Raw genomic sequence first — 20,106 nt, 5'->3', positions numbered from 1 at the left:
CAACCATGAGACGCATCCTAGGGTTCTGACATCAATGAATGCACTGACTCCTCTTGTTATGTGAGAAAAATCAATCCTTCTGGCTGCACCACATTTACTTAGCATTCTTCATCTTGTAGCTGAAAGCATGCCTACAGAGATGGCCCTTTCCATTCTGCAGAGCATTGTAAGTCTGGCACTATCCCTAAGATGTCTGAGGATTCCTCGGGGGCTTATGCTCTCATTGTCACCCTTGGATGGAATTCTCAATCCACGTTCCCTGTCACAATTTCAGCAGATACATTTTCTTCCTATGCAGCTCTGCTGTACCACATGGGGTCACCAGCTCTCTTTATTCACCAAAGCATCACAACACAAAGCTGTTCTTTGTGGCAGACTTTTATGAAAGATCTGGGACCAAGAAGGGTCAGTACAGCAAGTGCAACATAAGAATGTGCTTGTTATTCAATAATAGGCATTGCTGCCCAAATATCCCGGCCATCCCTGCTACTGGGAATCTCCCACAGACTCTTTCTCCCCTTGGTATGTCAACATGGTCTCCCTATGAAGATCTCTTCCTTGGAGACCTCTTCCTCATCTCAGATCACTCCCTGTTGAAGAGATGTGTATATGCACACAGGCATATACACCGATATTTACATAATAAGATATTGGTAGGAAATACACTTAAAATATTAATAATGCTTATCTCTGGGTGATGGGAGGACAAGTAATTAATATAATCATCTTCAGTATTGTGTTATTTCCTTCCAAAATTTCTACAGTGAACATAAACTGTTTCTTACGTGAAACATTAATTTTATTAAAATATTCAATTCCCAAATACATTTCATATCCTATTGCATGCCTGGCAATGATATGAAATATATTCAGTTTGCATGTGTTAACTTAGTATACTGACATTTGTCACAAAGCAATACTAGAAACTGGAAATGTTCTTCCAAGATCTAAATGCTGAATTGCCCTTCTTTTTCTGACGTTCACTCTCCTTTCACCTACACATCTTCCTCTTCTACTCATATTAATTCTGCTCTTCAAATTCATCACAGCCTCTAGTGCTCAGGCTCTCTAGAGCTGAGGTCTCCAAGGAGTTTGTTTTTGACTCCTTATTACTAAAAGTAGTTGACCGTGGACCATAATAAACTTTTGTATGTACTCACTTAGAAAAATCTTTACGTATACAACTATAATAATTTATCATAAAATACAAACAAATTAAATAGTAAGGCATCAGATGAAGATGAAATGACATTGTTCAATGTCACTGATATAATCCAGTGGGTTAACAATAAAAGGTATTTTGTAATTGACAATGCTTTTTTATTAAAAAAAAATCTTAGTTTAACCTTTTGTGATTTAGCAATTCAAATAGATTGATTCAATTTATGTTGATATTTGATTTCAATAACTCGTTCTATAGCACACCTACTTCAAAACTTTGTCAGTTATAATATGAACAGGTGAAATAAAAATATTTGACTAATTGTATGGGGGTGGATATTAAGTAATTAGAGCAGCAACGCTTTAATCAAAATGAACACAGGTTGAGACATCTAACTCCAAGTGTTTACCAGCTAAATGTCAACCGTCATTTCAAGGAAAAACACAATGACGCTCTAATCCCTCTGATTGAAGCTTGCTCTCAACCATTGGTTTTAAAATCAAGTAAAAGAAGCATGGCCAATTTCTGCCTTTGAGGTAAAGGTGTTGTTTTAACAAAAACATGTCCAAGTGACTGTTTTTGAAAAGACTTAAGCTATGGAGGAAGCATTTGGAAAAACAGATGTTTGGAAAAATGTTCTCTGATACCTGATTTTTTTTTTCTAACAGTGTTTGTTATGTAAAAAGACGTTTACATGTGCATGCTTACAACCAGACCTTTACAACTGAATTGGTAAAAATAATTAAGAACTGAGTATCAGGATCTGATAAACTTAGCTAAAAGTTTTAGCTTTCTGTTTTGGAACTCCTGTTTTGAAATATAAAGCTGTGACAGTACACTTTCAATAACCTTCTCTGCTAAATCAGTCTATCAGCTTCTGTTTCTTGAAAAAAGTGATACTGTCTAAAAACTCAATTACATGGCTAGTTACTATATAGGTTTACATATATACGTCACTAATTTATTTCCACTATAAATTGTGCATTCTCTGAGAGGTAGCAACATCTCTTACTCATTGCTTATATAAGAATGCTGGCAGTCGCTTCTTGGACTGTTGCTAAGTGCTTTACGGTCTAACCTTTGAACAACCTTATGGCATGGTACTGGTGTTCTTGTTTCACAAGTGCAAAATTTTAGGTGATTTTTCCTAAGACCACACAGCAATTAAGAGGCAGTGCTGAGGGTCACCTGGGTGGCTCAGTTGGTTAAGCATTGACTCTTGGTTTCCGCTCAGGTCATGATCTAACGGTTCAGGAGTTTGAGCCTCACATCGGGCTCTGTGCTGACAGTTTGGAGCCTGCTTGGGATTCTCTCTCTCTCTCTCTCTCTCTCTCTCTTCTTCCCTCTGCCCCTCCCCTGCTTGTGCTGTCTCTGTCTCTCTCAAAATAAATACCTGAACTTAAAAAAAAAAAAAATAGAGGCAGGGCTGAGATGTGAGTTCTGATGTCCTGGCTCAGGGTCATGATGCTTAATCAGAACAGTATACTGCTAGATTAAGTTTAAAACCACATGCAGCTGTGAAATTATACTTCCAGTTTGCCAAAAAGAAAAAAAAAGTACAATTACTTCTCATTTGTACAAAACTCAGATGAAAAGTTGGATAATGGCAGGAGTCAGTTATCTTGTATCTTTCTGAATTGCTGTTTCTGAGAACAAAATGCTAACAAGTGACTTTTAAAATTGATGAGGTGATGGGGCCTAAAATGTTTCCTTTGGGCTTCAAAAGAAAAGGCAGGTCTAGAAAAAAGGAAACATAAAATTCAACAGATTTTCTATCCCAAAGGAAAGAGGAAACAGAAACTGATATTTAGACAACAAGGAGGAGAATGAAAATGAAACTTATCAGGAAAATTGACAGAGGAAAACGCCCAAACAAAAAGCAGAAAATAAACTAAATCATGCTGCAAACTTGTGGATAAAGAAAAAAGACATGTTTTGAGAGACTGGCTCGGATTCCCCCCCCCCCAATCTCCTTCTTCCAGAAGGGGTCCTATCAAGATGATGGAAGATTCCTAAAAAAGATGTTCCTTTCTATTTTCCTTCAGGCTTCTCCACCCATTCTCAGTCCTCATCATTCAATCCTCATCCAGCAAAGTGACTCTTACTTGAGAATAAATATGAATTGTTGTTGATGGATATTATGGAATGGTAATGGTGTGATTTAAAGGAGGCTGTCTATATGGAAAATCAACCGGTGAAACTATAATGTGCATTATTATCTAGGTCTTACCAAGATCAGGAACAAGACAAGGGTGCCCACTGTCCCCACTCATATTCAACATAGTACTAGAAGTCCTGAACAGAGCAATCAGGCAAGAAAAAAGAAAGGCAAGGCATCTGAATTGGACAAAAAGAAGTAAAGTTGTCTCTATTTGCAGGTGACATGATTCTATACAGAGAAAAATTTAAAGACTCCACCAAAAACCTAATTAGATCTCATCAACTAATTCATTCAGCAAAGTTGTAGGATATGAAATCAATATACAAAAATCAGTAGCATCTGTATACACTAAAAATGAATTATCTGAAAGAGAAATAAAGAAAATGATCTCATTTACTATAGTATCAGAAACAGGAATGGATCTTACCATAGTCCTCATAGCATTTGTTCTCTATTATTTGGTATTTGTCCTCCCACTCCCATTAGAATGTGAGCTCCATAAAAAAAGAAACTTTGTTCAGTTTTATTAACTACACAAGAGCAGCACTGCTCATATTGCAGGTACTTAATAAATATTTTCAAATTATTGTATGAACAAATGAGGTAAGCTGAACACTAAATATCAAAGCTTCTACTTTTGACCTTCTGTCACCCCAACAGCAGTTCCATGGTGTTAAGAAGATGACATTATCTCCCCATATTTGACCATCAAAACCTTTGTATCCTCCAGTGTTTGAAACTCAAGGACAGAGGGACGAGTATTAGGGGACAGAATGATTTTTGGTTGGTTGGTTGGTTTTTGTCTTAACATACTGAGTGAAACCGGACAGCACCTGAAGAGCAGGCATGGAGGGAATTTCTTGGAATAGTCCTAAAAGATATCTTCATACACCCAATAACTAAAATTGATCATTTGAATACTTTTGTAGAGACATCTAATTTGATATCTTTTATTTAAGGGGTCAACTCCCCAAAATAAGTAAATACATAGTAGTGTTTTATGAAGAAACGTTAAAGAATAATATAAAGCAGGTTCATCTACAAGGCCAAAGTTGCATTTTGCTTCAACAACTTTCACTATGTGTCTGACATTGGACCAGCTGCTAAGGTCAAGGCAAATAAAATTCTCATTGGGGATAATCAGCAAGGACCTACTGGTAGGAACTACTGCTTGTATTATACTGGTTACTGTGTAAATATGTCCTCTCTTCAAGCAGCTTACAATCCATACAGGAAGAAAAAGCTTAGCTACATAATATCATTAGAACATAAAATAAGATAAAATAAAATGAAGAGCTCAATTGAATATCTTGTATGCCTCTGACGAAAACAAGTATTTTTCTTACCTAGTCCAAAGCACCACCAGGCCTCCCTGTCCTATCCAAACTTCACTGAATGTGCTTTGCTAACAGATTACTTTTCCTAAATGTATCTTTTTAAAGGCTTAAGTGACCCCGTCCTTCCTCCACATAACTCCAGACCATGAGGTTCTCATCGTGAAGCATATACACTACTACCCACAGCCACCCAGGGAGGCAGAATATGAGTAGCAACCTGAAGAACTCACTTTTATGTGGCTTCTGTACTGAACCGAAGCTGCCATTTTTCAGTGTGGGTGTCTTTTTTTCCCTCATGACATAGACAAATGTTGATGTTTACTACAAGTTGGTACATTAGTTGCTAATTAAGTTCCTAGCTGCTTCAGCCAAAACTTTCTGTATTGAATCCAAGAAAAGAATGGCAGCTATATCAAAAATAAGTTGTTGGGGATTTTGTTTTGTTTTATTAAAGGAAAGTTGTATATTAAAGAATATGGGGAACTTACAGGCTGAGAGATAGAAAACCTTCATTCTTGGCTTCCTCCTAAGCTGAGTTGGTGGTTAAAGTCCCTCTTCGTCTGTCACTGGGCCCTGGTCAAAGCCAAATAAATACTACATGAGGCAAGAAAATAAGGTGTTTATCATTATTCACTCTTTCCCCACAGACTGTAAAAGCAAAGAGGTCGTTTCGGGGGACGCACAGGAAGTCAGGTGTATTCTAGAAAGGGTGCAGGGGTCACTTCATCCTGGCGTTCTGGGTCTACACATCTCTGGAAAGATGTCTTCTTAGCTTTCTTAGCTTTACCTCTTCACCCCGTACCCTGCAGTCTTAGCAACTTACCACCGGGCAGCGGGTCAAGGCAGAACCTACCTGTACGCACCAACCAAGGGTGCCTCCTTCTGTTGGCATCAGTGTTACAGGCATCTTCTCTTCGCTTCTGCACTGGGAAGTCCCCCATAACGCGCTTTCAAGCCCTGCACGTTTTAACTGACAAGGGGTATGCTAGACGGCGGTGGGAAAGACATCTGATTTTTGAGGCAGAACGCTGCAAAGAAGGGAAAACACCTGCATAAGAAGCATGACTCCACCGGGGCTGTCTTATTCGAATTCGCTTTCTTTTTCCGTTTCCCACAGTGCCTGCGACCGAAACACGGTCCTTGCCAGGACCAACCAAAGGGCGTCTCCTCCCCAAGGAAACCTACACTCCCCGCCTGGCGGATTACGTCGGGAAAGCCCTGACGCAGGGGGGGAAGAGAATCGAAACAGAAACCGAAGTTCGGAAAACTACAAGAACTGCCCGGCGGAAAGCGGGGCTCAAAGCTCCCTCTCGAGTTTGCAGCGGCGGGTCTCTGGCGGGTCTCCGGCGAGCACTGCAGAGAGTCGGAGGTAGCGCGCCTGCCTGTCCGCAGCGTCTCGCCGCCGCGTCCCTAGGCCCGCGCGCCCGGCCACCTGCCCACCCGCCCCCTCCGCGGGTGCGACCGACCGCGCCCTCGCGCCCCGGCCCGCGGGCCCTGCGCGCACCCCGGCCGTCAGGCACCAGGCTGTGAACCCTGTGGCTGCCCAGGCAGCGGACCGCGGCGCGCACCTCTCACCTGTTGAGCAGAGAACAGCAACCGTCGGTCTACTTGGGAGAACCCCCTCCCTTTTCTGAGCACGAACGAAAGATGTCGAATGGATATTGCGCAGACAGGAGTTTCTGCTACCTCCTCTCGTGTTTCAGGACCAGAGTGAAAACGTACATCCAGGTGGAGCCCGTACTGGACTACCTGACCTTTCTCCCTGCAGACTTGAAGGAGCAGATTCAGAGGACGGCCGTCACCGCTGGGAACATACACGCAGCGGAACTGCTTCTGAGCACCTTGGAGAAGGGAGTCTGGCCCCCGGGCTGGGCTAGACAATTTGTGGTGGCCCTTCAGAGAGCAGGCAGCGTTTTAGCCGCCCGCTACCTGAACCCAGAGCTCACCGACTTGCCCTCTCCATCCTCTGAGAACGCTCATGATGAGTGTCTCCAGCTGCTGAACCTCCTTCAGCCCTCCCTGGTGGACAGAATTCTGGTTAAAGATGTCTTGGATAAGTGTGTGGAGGAGAAACTGTTGACAAACGAAGACAGAAATCGGGTAGGTGTCCTCTCAGGTGGAGGGACATTTTGTAACTCGGGGTTGCGCCTTCATTTGCCCCACTCCAAATGTTCTTTGGTATCTTTGGGTAAATGTGGTTCCCTCCTTCCTTGAGAATTCTCGAGACTAGTCAGGCACTTACAAACATAATTTTGAAAACTTAAATATAAGAAAAGCTCTTTTTCTAATCCTTTCACTAAAATAAGCTAAAGAGGAGCTGACTCCAAAATAGTAATGCATACTAATAGATAACATTTATTGAGCACTTACTGCAGACAATTGGTATCATGTGCAAAACGTATTATCAGAGTTCATGCTCCCAGTAATCCATTATGACTTTTAAGGTTATTGGGGCACCTCGGTGGCTCAGTTGGTTAAGTGTTTGACTCTTGAAGTGGGCTCAAGTTATGATCTCACAGTTCATGGGATTGAGCCCTGTGTTGGGCTCTCTGATGGCAGTGCAGAACCTGCTTGGGATTCTCTCTTTTCCTCTCTAGCCCCTCCCCTGCTCGTTCTTTCCCTCTCAAAATAAATAACTAAACTTTAAAAAAAAAAGATTTTTTAGATTATTAATTTTGTTTTACAGATGATAAAACTGAGGTAGGTTAATAACTTGCCCCAGGTGTTCCAGGAAAGCAGCGGCAGAGCTAAGGACCTACTTCCTGGTGGTGTGCAAGTATATGTCTTAATTTATATAGTCCATAGAATGGACCCATGGGCTGAGTCCAGTCTATTACTGGTTTTTGCAGACCCAAAAACTAAGCATGGTTTTTACATTTTAAATTTTCAGTGTTGATAAAGAAAGTTTTCCTGGAACACTGCCATGTTCATTTACATGCTAGGACAGCTTCTGCACTTTTTAAGAGTGGTTAAACAGAGATCATACAGCTCACAAAACTTGCAGTACTCATTATCTGGACTTTACAGGTAAAAAATGCCTATTTTTGGTCTATATTATACATTATGCCATTCAATCTTGGTCCAAGTGGAGAAATTACGACACGCGCGCGCGCACACACACACACACACACACACACTTTTTTTCTTTAATCAAAGTTATAAGTTATGACATTCTCTGGGAATCAAAAGTGGCAGATGATTCATTGAAAAAATAAACATTTTATTTTGCAATTGCAGTTTTTCGTATTAGCAAAGAAGTAGTAGATTTTTTAGGTGGCATTTTGACAGGGTGAATTTTACAGGGAACTTTACATTTAATGTAATGTTTCATTGTTCATTGTTTCCCAATGAACAAGGTTTCTCCCTTTTTCTTTCTTTCTTTCTTTCTTTCTTTCTTTCTTTCTTTCTTTCTTTCTTTCTTTCTTTCCCTTCCTTCCTTCCTTCCTTCCTTCCTTCCTTCCTTCCTTCCTTCCTTCCTTTTAGATTCATCAGTTATTTGTATCTTCATTACAAAGCTCTGGCATTGGCCTCACATGAGCCAGTGATGTAACTTGGTCTTTAGTGACTAAAGTTAGTGTTCCTTTGTAGACGTGACAGCCATAGGGCCTGTCCAAAGACCCAGGCATGCATCTAATTTTGATGGCTGGTTTTCCCAACAAGTAAATTACTTTACACTGTTGTCTGTAACGTTTATGTAGTTTTGTGTATTGAGAACCAGCTAGAACGCATTCTAGTAGTCCAGCTGGATATGACAAATGTGTACATCACTGTGGCAGAATCTTAATTTGGAAGACAGTATGCAGCCTTCAAGCCAGCTGGAGATGGAAGATGGCATTTCCAGCCACAGTAGCTGTTAGGAAGTCCAGAAGCAACAGAGTCCAGTAACACCACAAAGCTGTTTATGTTTGGTGGGTATGATGTCCCGATTGCCAGCGAAACAGCACTTCTCCTTATTTACTCTAAATACTTCTGCCTATCAGCATCACTTTTGTCTTGCCTGGATTGAATTTCCGCCAGCTAGATTTTATCCAACTTCTTGATTCTGGCAAGCTTGGAGGCAGCTAGCAGTAAAGCTTGGGATTTGACACAAAGAAGATGTAGACTAAAGGGACATTTGTGTACTGGGTGGCAGTTAAAGCCAAAGCAACCCAAACTCTCCCTCAAATTCATATTTCAAAAGAGGCTCTGAAAGATGGAGGAGCTATGCATTTGAGGCTTTCTAAGGAGGAGTAGTGTCTCTGTGAGATTCTGGAATCGTCTTTGTACACATCATTTTAATGTGTCATCAGTCTCAAAACTAAACTATTGATGACAGTGGAAAAGAAGCTGTAGGGTTAGAGGAATCTATGTTGATATGGGGATCATTGATCACCATTTATCTCAAAACAGCAAAGCGTACTGGGGAAAAACATGAAGAATTTGGAATGGGAAAACCATTCCCATCTCAAATCTATGTTTGTTTCTTACTATATGTGTGTTACTTTGGGTCAAGTTATTTAAGTTCCTTGATCCTAAATTTACCCATGAAAATGGACATAATCATGTCTCCTCTCACTCACAATTCTTAAGTGAATGCAAATGAGAAATCATGTTTATGAAAAAAGTCTTATCGAGTTGTTTTGATATGATGATGATGATGACTTCTATCATCATTCATTTGGGTACATTTCCCTGTAAATTTAAAGTTTCAGAGACTTGGGGCTCCTGGGTGGCTCAGTCGGTTAAGCGTCCGACTTCGGCTAAGGTCATGATCTCACGGTCCGTGAGTTCGAGCCCTGTGTCGGGCTCTGTTCTGACAGCTCAGAGCCTGGAGCCTGCTTTGGATTCTGTGTCTCCTTCTCTCTGACCCTCCCCCATTCATACTCTGTCTCTCTCTGTATCAAAAATAAATAAAACATTAAAATAAATTAAAAAAAAGATTTAAAAAAATTAAAAAAAAAAGTTTCAGAGACTTACGTAAATCCCCTACATTGAAGCTCAGATATACTTAAATTCCCTGGATTAAACTGTCATTCCAAGCAAAAGCTATGTCTTTCACCTCTAGAAATCTAGCTAAGACTAGGTATAGAATTGGTACTCGATAAGAATTCATTGACTGATTGGTTTTATTTCCAAACAGTTGTCTGGAATAAAGGATAAGGGATGAGAACACATGACGTCATGAATTGCTTTGCCAGGCATTTGGAAATGGATGGATGATGGACACAAGATCCCCAAGCTTGCTTTTGTGACAGCTTAAAGTAGTATTTGAGTAAGAAGTCAGGACTTCTAAAAATTAGTTTAATTATTTTCCTACTTGGTCTGGCATTTTAGTTCACGATTCTCATGTCCATCACTGCAGCCCCTGGCCCCAGACATCAGAGTCTCTAGAAATGATCCTAGATGTAGTTTTGTGTCCAGCAAGTACTCAAAGAAACCTATTTAAAGGATTGATTATTCATTCATTCGGTTTAAATTTATAGAGTGACGTCTTGTGCCAGGCACCATGCTAGTGGTAAAAAGACTGGATAATAATGCGGATATTGTCTCTGCTTTCATGGAGCCTATGTTGTAGTGTGGATCAGTATTCATCTAATAAATAGTTAAAGAATGTCTAGTGTGCGCAAGGCACTCTTGTAAATACTGGAGGCCCAATAATAAATATAAGAATCACTTCATAGATCATTGTAATGTAATGATCCCTAATAGAAAGGGAGTGCCCCTGTACTGACCTGCTTTTTTTAAGGATGCTTAGTGACCTCTTGGCACATCCATTGACTTAGACAGCCATGAATTTTGGAAAAGAGGTGATAACATAAACATTTCCATACTGTCTTAAGAGCAGTCCGAACAGCTGAAGAGAGGTGCATGTTCCAATCCTGGCCAGCCCAAAGCAGTAAACATCCATAGTTCCGGAAGACCCCCTATACGTCTCATTTACATAGGAGATCCAGAGATACTGTGATGAGTGCAGCTAGAAACCAAGTCCAGTTGTCCTTACGTGACCGCCAAAGACCTGAGTCAGTCTCTCCCAGCTTACTGTATTGTTAGGTAAATTCTGATGCTTATGGATTTTATTAGCAAGAAAAAATACTATACTAGTATATACTAGTATATATAGTATATATACTATACTATACTATACTATACTATACTATACTATACTAGTAAGAAATTAGTTATGGCAATGTGATGATAGATATTCATTTAGAAACACATTAAGTTTTTATGGGGAACTAGCTTTTAAAAAGTCTTTGCTTTTAACATATGAGTTTTGCCTTCTGATTTACTGGTGTGAGAGCTAAGGTCTGCTGTGTTAAAAAAAAAATTACCATTATATTTAAATAGCTCTCTAAGGTTTTTATGAAAGAGAGAAAACATTTTTGTCAAACTTTTCTGTGTTGCCAAAACCTAATTGTGTTGGCAAGCCAGTGTTTAATGAAAAATATCACTGTTTTCTCTCCTGATTTCTGTTGGAAAGAAAAAACATAGATGAAAGAATTTAGAATGTGAAAGCATATAATTGTATTACCCACAAATTCATATTTATTTTATAAATTAGTTAGCAGTGTATCCATAGCTATTTTAAACTGCATATTCAGAGAAAATGTTCACTGGGGGAAGAACATGAGTGAGAATCACTACATGTCCTGTTGAAGTCTCAAGTCTAAATATCTTTCCAAGAGTTTCCATAATCAAACTTAATATTGGAATCTAATGTCTTTAGTATGTTTTAGGATGACAGATTAAGTTATATATATATATGCATATATATATGCTTATATATTATATATATTTATATATTTATTTATTATTTATATATTATTTATTATTATTATATATATATTTTTATATGACTGCTTCAAAGGGAATTGATCTACTTTCTAGCACCCAAACTTAGAAAACTTCTTAAAAACTCAGGATCTTGATGAAGCTGCTAAAATTGCACAGGTGTTATATATAGTTCCATATTCAAATAATATAAATACTTGCAGGAAATAATGGCATAATGATCTTCAACTGCCTGAACTCAATAAGGACAAAACAAGCTTGACAAATATAATTCTACAGTTAAAATCAACTTAACTGATTAATAGTGGAAGAAAATTTAGTGCCTATAATATACTTAGATTTTTAGTAAGAATATTCATTACAGTGCTTCACTTGCTGTTTTTTAGAGAAATGCTTTCTGATTACTTCTGTCAGATGGATTTAAAGCTGATTAAAGAGTGGGGTAATTAGAAATAGGAATGGTTGAGTTAAAAGAAGGTGCTCTAGAAAAATTTTTTTTAGTTTATTTATTTTGAGAGAGAGCACACACGGGAGGGGCAGAGAGAGAGAGAGAGAGAGAGAGAGAGAGAGAGAAGGAGAGAGAATCCTAAGCAGGCTCCACACTATGATAGTGTGAAGCCGGATGTGGGGCTTGAACTCACGAACCATGAGATCCTGACCTAAGCTGAAACCAAGTTTCAGTTGTTCAACTGACTGAGCCACCCATGGGCCCCTAAAAGAAGTTTGCTTAAACCAGTCTTACTTAATATCTTTAGCAACTATTATTAAATTAGCAAATAATAATAAAGACATTTACAAACACCATAGAAGAAATGTTTCTAATAGGAGATTAATGAAGTTAGAGAAAAGGTAGGAAATGAGCAAGAATCTGCTTAGAAAATGCTATGGGGGAGATGGACTGAAATCACCTAAATTTAATTAAATCCAGTAGTCATCTTAACCATTTCTTGCTGGAAAATGTGCTTAAAGTTGGAGAGGATTAGTAAGTATAATTAGAGTTCAGGAAGGCAGTATTTGGCCTCTGAAACCAATTGCCTGGGATAAAATTCTACCTCTGCCATTTAACTAGCTTTGTGGCTCCAGAAAGGTAACTGGATTTTTCTGTGCCTTGGATTTCTGATCTGTAAAATGGGTTAACGTTGGCTCCTTCTTCAGGATTTCTGGGTTAATATATACAAACGCTTTATAATAACATTAGTAAGTATTCTCTAAGTAAGACTAACATACCCAATGGGTAGAAATTATGCTGTACACTTCTGTACTAAGTAGTGCCCCTGGTGAAGTGTTTATACAGGTAGATGCTTTCTTCAGTCATCCATAATAATAACTAACACTGAATTTGTGTCAGACACTGTTTCAAAAATGCAAACTAATACCTGACACTAAAAGGTTATGGGACATACTTATAGGACTAGAAAATACACAAATTTAAATTTTTTTTTTCAACGTTTATTTATTTTTGGGACAGAGAGAGACAGAGCATGAACAGGGGAGGGGCAGAGAGAGAGGGAGACACAGAATCTGAAACAGGCTCCAGGCTCTGAGCCATCAGCCCAGAGCCTGACGCGGGGCTCGAACTCACGGACCGCGAGATCGTGACCTGGCTGAAGTCGGACGCTTAACCGACTGCGCCACCCAGGCGCCCCGAAAATACACAAATTTAATAAGAAACAGTTAATCTAGCTAATCAACCCAGATTATACATGTAGAAAGTGGACAAATGTTCAGAAGGGCCTTTGAGAGTAGGTAAGTCAGTATTTCTCATCGAAGCCGCTAATTAGAAGTGTGAGATCCTTAAAAAACGTTTTGGCTTCCCCACACAGACAAAACAAGTCAGAATCTTTGGGAGGGAGGGTAGATCCCAGGCATGAGTGTTTTTTTAAAGCTCCCCAGGTGTGTCTAATGTGCAGGTTGGGTGAAGAAGCCACGACATTTCTTTTCAGTTGCCTTGTTTTGCACATGCAGAAACTGAGGCCCAGAGAGATGATGTGGCTGGCGTCACGGCACAGCAAGCTGATGGTGTGGTGTCTAATTTCTTTCTGGTCTAAATGTGGCTTGTATTAGCCTTTTCTTCAAATGTTTGGTGCTGTGTGAAGTCCTGGGAAGTGCACTGTGATAATGATTACGTGAATGATCCACACTTAAAAAGATTTGCTGGTTTAATCTAAAAGAGACATTAAAGGAAGGCTAAAGGTTGTAATGAATAGATATAGAAATAATTCTGCCCCATACTTTAAGAAAGGAATGTATGCACAAATCCCTTTGTCTCATAATACTAAATAAACACAAATTTAGGAAAAATATTATAGTCGAGTACATATTACAGATATTAAGTTAGCAAGAATATAAGTCTTGTGATAGTAATTCCTTCATAGTAGTGATAGCCAAGCAATATTTGGTTTCCTATTTATAGACTCCATGGGTTTAAAAGAAATAGCAAGCCCTGGATATACCGAAATAAATTAATGCGAATAGACATAGCAGAACTAGAAATTAAAGACACTTTCTCCTGCACCCCTTGTTCAGAATGGCTGAGGTAAAACATTTATTTCCTAAGCGTCAGTTTTGAATATCTCAGTGGCTTTAAAAATGGTGCATAGTTTTAAGGGGGCTTGGCCCAGAGATTGGCTCCCCGCTACGATCCAGAGTTGCTACAAGTGACATTCGTCTTTTCTCTCATATTTGAATATAAGCCTTTATTAACACTGATGCTTAATTGTTCACTTATTAAACAATGTTTACACATTGTTTAAAATTGTTCAGAAGATGTGTGATCTTTTTATCCACTCATCAGTTGATGGACATTTGGGCTCTTTCCATAATTTGGTTAATGTTGATAACACTGCTATAAACGTTGGGTTACATGTGTCCCTGTGAATCAGCACTCCTGTATCCTTTGGATAAATTCCTAGTAGTGGTATTTCTGGGTCTTAGGGTGATTCTATTTCTAATTTTTTGAGGAACCTCCACACTGTTTTCCAGAGTAGTGCACCAGTTTGCATTCCCACCAACAATGCAAGAGTTCCCCTTTCTCCACATCCTTACCAACATCTGTTGTTTCCTGAGTTGTTAATTTTAGCCACTCTGACTGGTGTGAGGTGGTATCTCATTGTGATTTTGATTTGTATTTCCCTGATGATGAGTGATGTTGATCATCTTTTCATGTGTCTATTGCCATTTGGATGTCTTCATTGGAAGAGTGTCTATTCATGTATTCTGCCCGTGTCTTCACTGGATTATTTGTTTTTTGGGTGTTGAGTTTGATGAGTTCTTTATAGATTTTGGATACTACACCTTTATCTAATATGTCATTTGCAAATATCTTCTCCCATTCCATTGGTTGCCTTTTGGTTTTGGTGATTATTTCCTTTGCTGTGCAGAAGCTTTTTAACTTGATGAGGTCCCAATAGCTCGTTGTTGCTTTTATTTCCCTTGCCACTGGAGACATGTCACATAAGAAGTTGCCGTGGCTGAGGTCAAAGAGGTTGCCTATTTTCTCTTCTAGGATTTTGACAGTTTCCTGTCTCACATTTAGGTCTTTCATCTATTTTGAATTTATTTTTGTGTATGGTGTAAGAAAATCATCTTGTTTCATTCTTCTGCATGTAACTGTCCAGTTCTCTCAACACCATTTGCTAAAGAGACATTTTTTCACTGGATACTCTTTCTGCTTTGTCAAAGTTTAGTTGGCCATACATTTGTGGGTCCAATTATGGGTTCTCTGTTGTATTCCATTGGTCTATGTGTCTGTTTTTGTGCCAATACCATACTGTCTTGATGATTACAGCTTTGTAGTACAGGCAAAGTCTGGGATTGTGATGCCTCCAGCTTTGGTTTTCTTTTTCAGCATTACTTTGGCTATATGGGGCCAAATTTTAGGATTCTCTGCTCTAGCTCTGAGAAGAATGATGGTGCTATTTTTATTGGGATTGCATTGAACATGTAAATTGCTTTGGGTAGTATCGACATTTTAACAATATTTGTTCTTCTAATCCATGAGCATAGAAGATATGGTATACATATACAATGGAATACTACTCGGCAACGAAAAAGAACGAAATCTTGCCATTGGCAACAACATGGATGGAAGTAGAAGGTATTATGCTAAGTGAAATAGGTCAGTCAGACAAAGACAGATATCATATGTTTTCACTCATTTGTGGAAGTTGAGAAGCTTAACAGAAGACCATGGGGGAAGGGAAAGAAAAAATAATTACAGAGAGGGAAGCAAACTATAAGAGACTGTTAAATACAGAGAACAAACTGAGGGTTGTTGGGGGTGGGGAAGGCAGGGAAATTGTGGGATGGGCATTGAGGAGGGCACTGGCTTGGATGAGCACTGGGTGTTTTGTGTAAGTGATGAATCACGAGAATCTACTCCTGAGGCTAAGAGCACACTGTATACACTGTATGTTAGCCAACTTGACAATAAATTATATTTTTTAAAAAAAGTAAATTTTAGAATAAAAAAATAAAATAAAAATGCAAAAAAAAGATGTTTTTTCTTTTTATCCTCCTTTTCCCTTAAAACAGATTTCTGCTGCAGAAAGCAATGGAAATGAATCAGGTGTAAGAGAGCTACTGAAAAGGATCGTGCAGAAAGAAAACTGGTTTTCTGCATTTCTGACTGTTTTGCGTCAAACAGAAAACTATGCCCTTGTCGAGGAGCTAACAGGCACCACTTGCTTTGGAAGCAATGCAGGTATCTTATTTTACGAAGAAAGAGTTTACATTTTTCCTAGTGATTGAGAGTTTAATGAAGACTGTAGACACAACACTAAGCACTAAGTTAGAATCAAAATTTCAAAACTGGAAGCAATTTGAGAGATCACCTATTTTTTTTTCCCCTTTACAAATGAGGAAACTGTTGCCTGGGAAGAAATAAACTTACCAGAGGTCACAAAACTCAGCCAAGTGGGCTAGAATATTGGCAGCTGACCACTAGTCTAACACTGTTTCTATGACCCATCCTATATTGGAAACACAGTGATTACCTAAAAGTTTTACTCAAAATATTTGATACATTGATTAGAAAACCAATAAATTGGAAGAAAATATTTTAGTGGCTATTACAACTCTGCTGGATAGTCTTCTGGACATTTATATCAATTTTTAAGGAATTTATTAAATATTTGTTAAAAGGTTAGTAATTACCAGCGTATCTCAAATTAATTCCTGTTTCTTCGATCCTTCAAATATGATAATAAAAGTAACATTTTAGAGCCCTTGCACATATATTATTTCTAAATCTAATGTAAACTATCATCTTATTTTTCTTTTCAGGGTATGGATCTTATGTTAAAAAATCTCATATGTAAGATAAATCAAAAGCTAATTGGTAATGGATGATTTAAATAGATTAGAGTCACTTCAGGCCTACTTGACTTTTTCTGTTAATCCAGTCATTCCATCATTTGTTCGATTAACATGGAATGAGTGTGAGACACTGTTCTAGGTGACATAGATGTGGACTTAAATGAGACACGCAAAGTTCCTATCGCCACATATGCCTTTCTAATGGAATAAGATACACAGTACACACTTTTCTAAGTTGTTTGTGTGGAATAAAACAGATAGGTACTCAATTATTAGAATAAACAACATATTTTTATTCTATATTATTTATAAAATAGCTTGATTTTGCCCAGTAGTTACAAATACACACACACACACACACACACACACACACACACACACACACACGTGTATATATCTGTGTATATATATCTGTTGTATGTATGTATATACACAGAGATAGGCAGACAGACACGCACACATCCATGATAAGTTCCCTTTCAGGACCTCCTGGAACCATTGCCATCCATGACAAACATTCAAGGGCTTAAATTTCAAAGAGAAAGTGGCTGCAGTCTACATTTGTTTGTTTGTTCCCTGGGAAATATTGGTCTCAGTGTATCAAGTGATATTAGAAAGGGTAGCCTTTCGGGTCACAAGACCTTGTCATATCCGTCCCTCACATTTGATGGTACCTACCCATTTTACAGTTGTGTTCAGTGGCTTCCTGTTCAGGATGGAGTCTAGAAGATCTGCTCCAAAGTGTCTTCTAGATTCCCCTGATATAGACAACATGTCTGGCCATATTTCTTTCTAAAATATTTTTAAGTTCCTCTAGACAAGAAGCTTTGCTAGAAGGGTAGTGTAATTTTAAAAATTACAATTCTTTGAACAAGAGTAATGTGGGTGAATATAGTAAATCCCAGGTAATAGCTACATCGTTAATACCTCGTCACGTACACATGCCTTCCTCTTACCTTTCTTTACTGCGTGCCATGACTTTGTGTTGTTATGAGGTCTTTATGTGTCTGTTTCAGAATGGCTTAGGGACTAAGCCCACGCACATATCTTGGCTGGTCAGGGCCACGCCCTTTGTAAAAGGGGGAAAGGCCTTGTGAAAAGAAAACAGTGGCACCACATCCCCCCTTCCTCCCTCACTGGTCCCACAGCCAGGCCCTCTCGTGGTTGGGGCTTCTCCTTCATTCGACCACTGCAAGTGGTGACGCATGTTGACCCAGATATGAGGGCTTCCGTGAGGGCAGGGGCAGCATGTGAAGGGGTCACCGAGCTTCCTCTGAGGGTTGAAAGGACAACACCAATCCCTGGCTGGGGCAACATTTGTGCAGTATCTCAACACCCCGACTGCAGGCAGGTTGCTCCTGATCAACTCACTCCAAAAAGTAGGGCTTAGTTTTTCATTTCCTCAGAATGTCTAATCAGAGGAGTTGGGCTTTAAGTTTTGTTTGCTGAACTGTACCTCTTTGGATGGGAATCTAAGCATTTTTCTGGCCTTAATGACCAGAGTAATGTTAGCTGTGACTATTCTTGTGGTGAGGAGCTGCTACGGATGAAATTGTGTTTCTCCAAAATCCATATATTGAAGCCCTAATCTCTAATGTGACTGTTTCTATGGATAGGGCCTCCAAGGAGGTAATTAAGGTTAAATGAAGAGAGAAGGGTGAGCCGTAATCTGATAGGACTGTGGCTTTGTAAGAAGAGATCTCTGTCTCTTTCTCCACCATGCGAGGACACAGTGAGAAGGCGGCCTGCTGCAAAACTCATAGCAGACACCAACCTTGTTGGCACATTGATCTAGGACTTCCGATCTCCAGCACTGTGCGAAAGTAAAATTCTCTTGCTTACGTCATTCAGTCTATGGTATTTTGTTATTGTGGCCTGAGCTGACTGTTACAGCAGCCTAGGCTCCAGATCCTGATGCTTCTTGAATCCTGGCTCTTTTACTTCCCTCGATGTGTAACTCTAGAGCAAGTCCTTGCCCTCTCTGTGCCTCAGTTTACTCCTCTGTGCAATGGGGAGAATACTATTACCTATTACCTAGGGCTACTTTGAGGATTAAATGATTCAACACTTCTATCGCATTTACATGATAAGTGTAAAATAAATTGATTATTATGATTATGAACCCCAAACAAAATGTGTACCTGCAGACATTGCCAAGTCATCTAACAGAGTCCAAAGTCACAACAATTTTCTTCAGGAAATTCTCCACACGCAGACATACTTTCTTTAAGATGGGCTAATCCAAAACGATACTTTAAGCAATTTTATTTATGGGATCAGTCTTCGCTGGTAGATTGTAGCTTCAAGAGGACAGAAACTTGATTTTTCTTTGTAGCTCACGTAGTCCCTTAAGAAAACACTCAAAACATGTTGGTTGAAGGAAGGAAGAAAGGCCGTTGGGAGAAATGGAGGGAAAGAGAAGGGAGGGATACAGAATATTTCATTGAATTCCTAAAAAATCTCCAGATATCCAAAATACATGAATTTAGGCTGACATTAAAGCATATGTACATCTCATATAGAACACATAGCGAGGGAACAAAATGGCAAGAGCGCAAGCTAAAGAAAACCACCACCAAATTTGCATTTTCATAATTCAGCCTTAAATATAACTTTGTATCACTGCATCCGTGGCTTACCTCCTACCAGTAATGGTCAGCTAGGACATCATCATGCTCTTTTTGTGACTAGCATAATACTTATCTTACTGTCTTTTTAGATAAAATTTAACCGTTACAAAAGAATTACTCACTGTGTCCACATTAAAAATAGAAATACTGTATCATAACAAAAAATATGTTCCTCGCTTTTCAAAATGTCAAAGTATGAAAGTGTATTCTGGCAAATTTCTCCTAGAAACTTCCACTTGGTTTCCACAATAACAATAACAGCTATTTATATTGTGTAGAAACTTGCATTACCGTACAATGTACGTTCTGTTTAGAATTTCAGAGTACTTCAGTATATGCAGGTAAATGCCTATTAGGAACTCCTGTTTTGTTTTCAGGATAGCAATCACAGTTGTGCAGACTCTATAAAAACTTGCATGGCACTATTGTTTACAGTCTCATGCTGTATTCATAGGGACTGAGAGTTTATCACAAGAAGATGGCCCTGAAGTTAAAGAGGGGGTTCTTGTAGCCACGGGTCAGCTGAGTCCAGACAAAGAAGGTTGGGACACGGAGACTCACTCACTGGAATCGTCTTTTGCGGATCCTTGTGTAACTTCAGGTATTTGGAACCTGCACACATTTTACAGCATTTTACTAATTACGACTTCCAGAAACAATCAGTGGGTGGATTGATGACATCACGATCTGTTAAACAGAGGGAGAAAAGTCAGGCTTTGGGGTTTTGCA

The 20,106-nt window shown here is 39.1% G+C and overlaps 1 protein-coding gene across 3 annotated transcripts in view; it reads left to right on the top strand.

The window, feature by feature from the left end:
• Window positions 1-6,036: 6,036 nt before the first annotated feature.
• The window catches only part of IFIH1 (interferon induced with helicase C domain 1), a 57,042-nt gene continuing 42,972 nt past the window's right edge, over window positions 6,037-20,106 (top strand). For 2 of the 3 annotated variants that reach the window (XM_045480022.1, XM_045480023.1), the window contains exons 1-3: window positions 6,037-6,760; window positions 15,965-16,133; window positions 19,832-19,978. In XM_045480022.1, coding sequence (XP_045335978.1) covers window positions 6,308-6,760; window positions 15,965-16,133; window positions 19,832-19,978 — 769 coding nt within the window. In that variant the 5' untranslated portion in view covers window positions 6,037-6,307. The remainder of the gene's footprint in view (window positions 6,761-15,964; window positions 16,134-19,831; window positions 19,979-20,106) is intronic. The other variant, XM_045480021.1, reaches the window with a different exon arrangement.

Source organism: Leopardus geoffroyi, chromosome C1 (assembly GCF_018350155.1).
Source record: "Leopardus geoffroyi isolate Oge1 chromosome C1, O.geoffroyi_Oge1_pat1.0, whole genome shotgun sequence".
NCBI classification, from domain to species: domain Eukaryota; kingdom Metazoa; phylum Chordata; class Mammalia; order Carnivora; family Felidae; genus Leopardus; species Leopardus geoffroyi.
The sequence above is the reverse complement of the archived record's forward strand: the minus strand, read 5'-3'. Positions and strand labels throughout refer to the sequence as shown.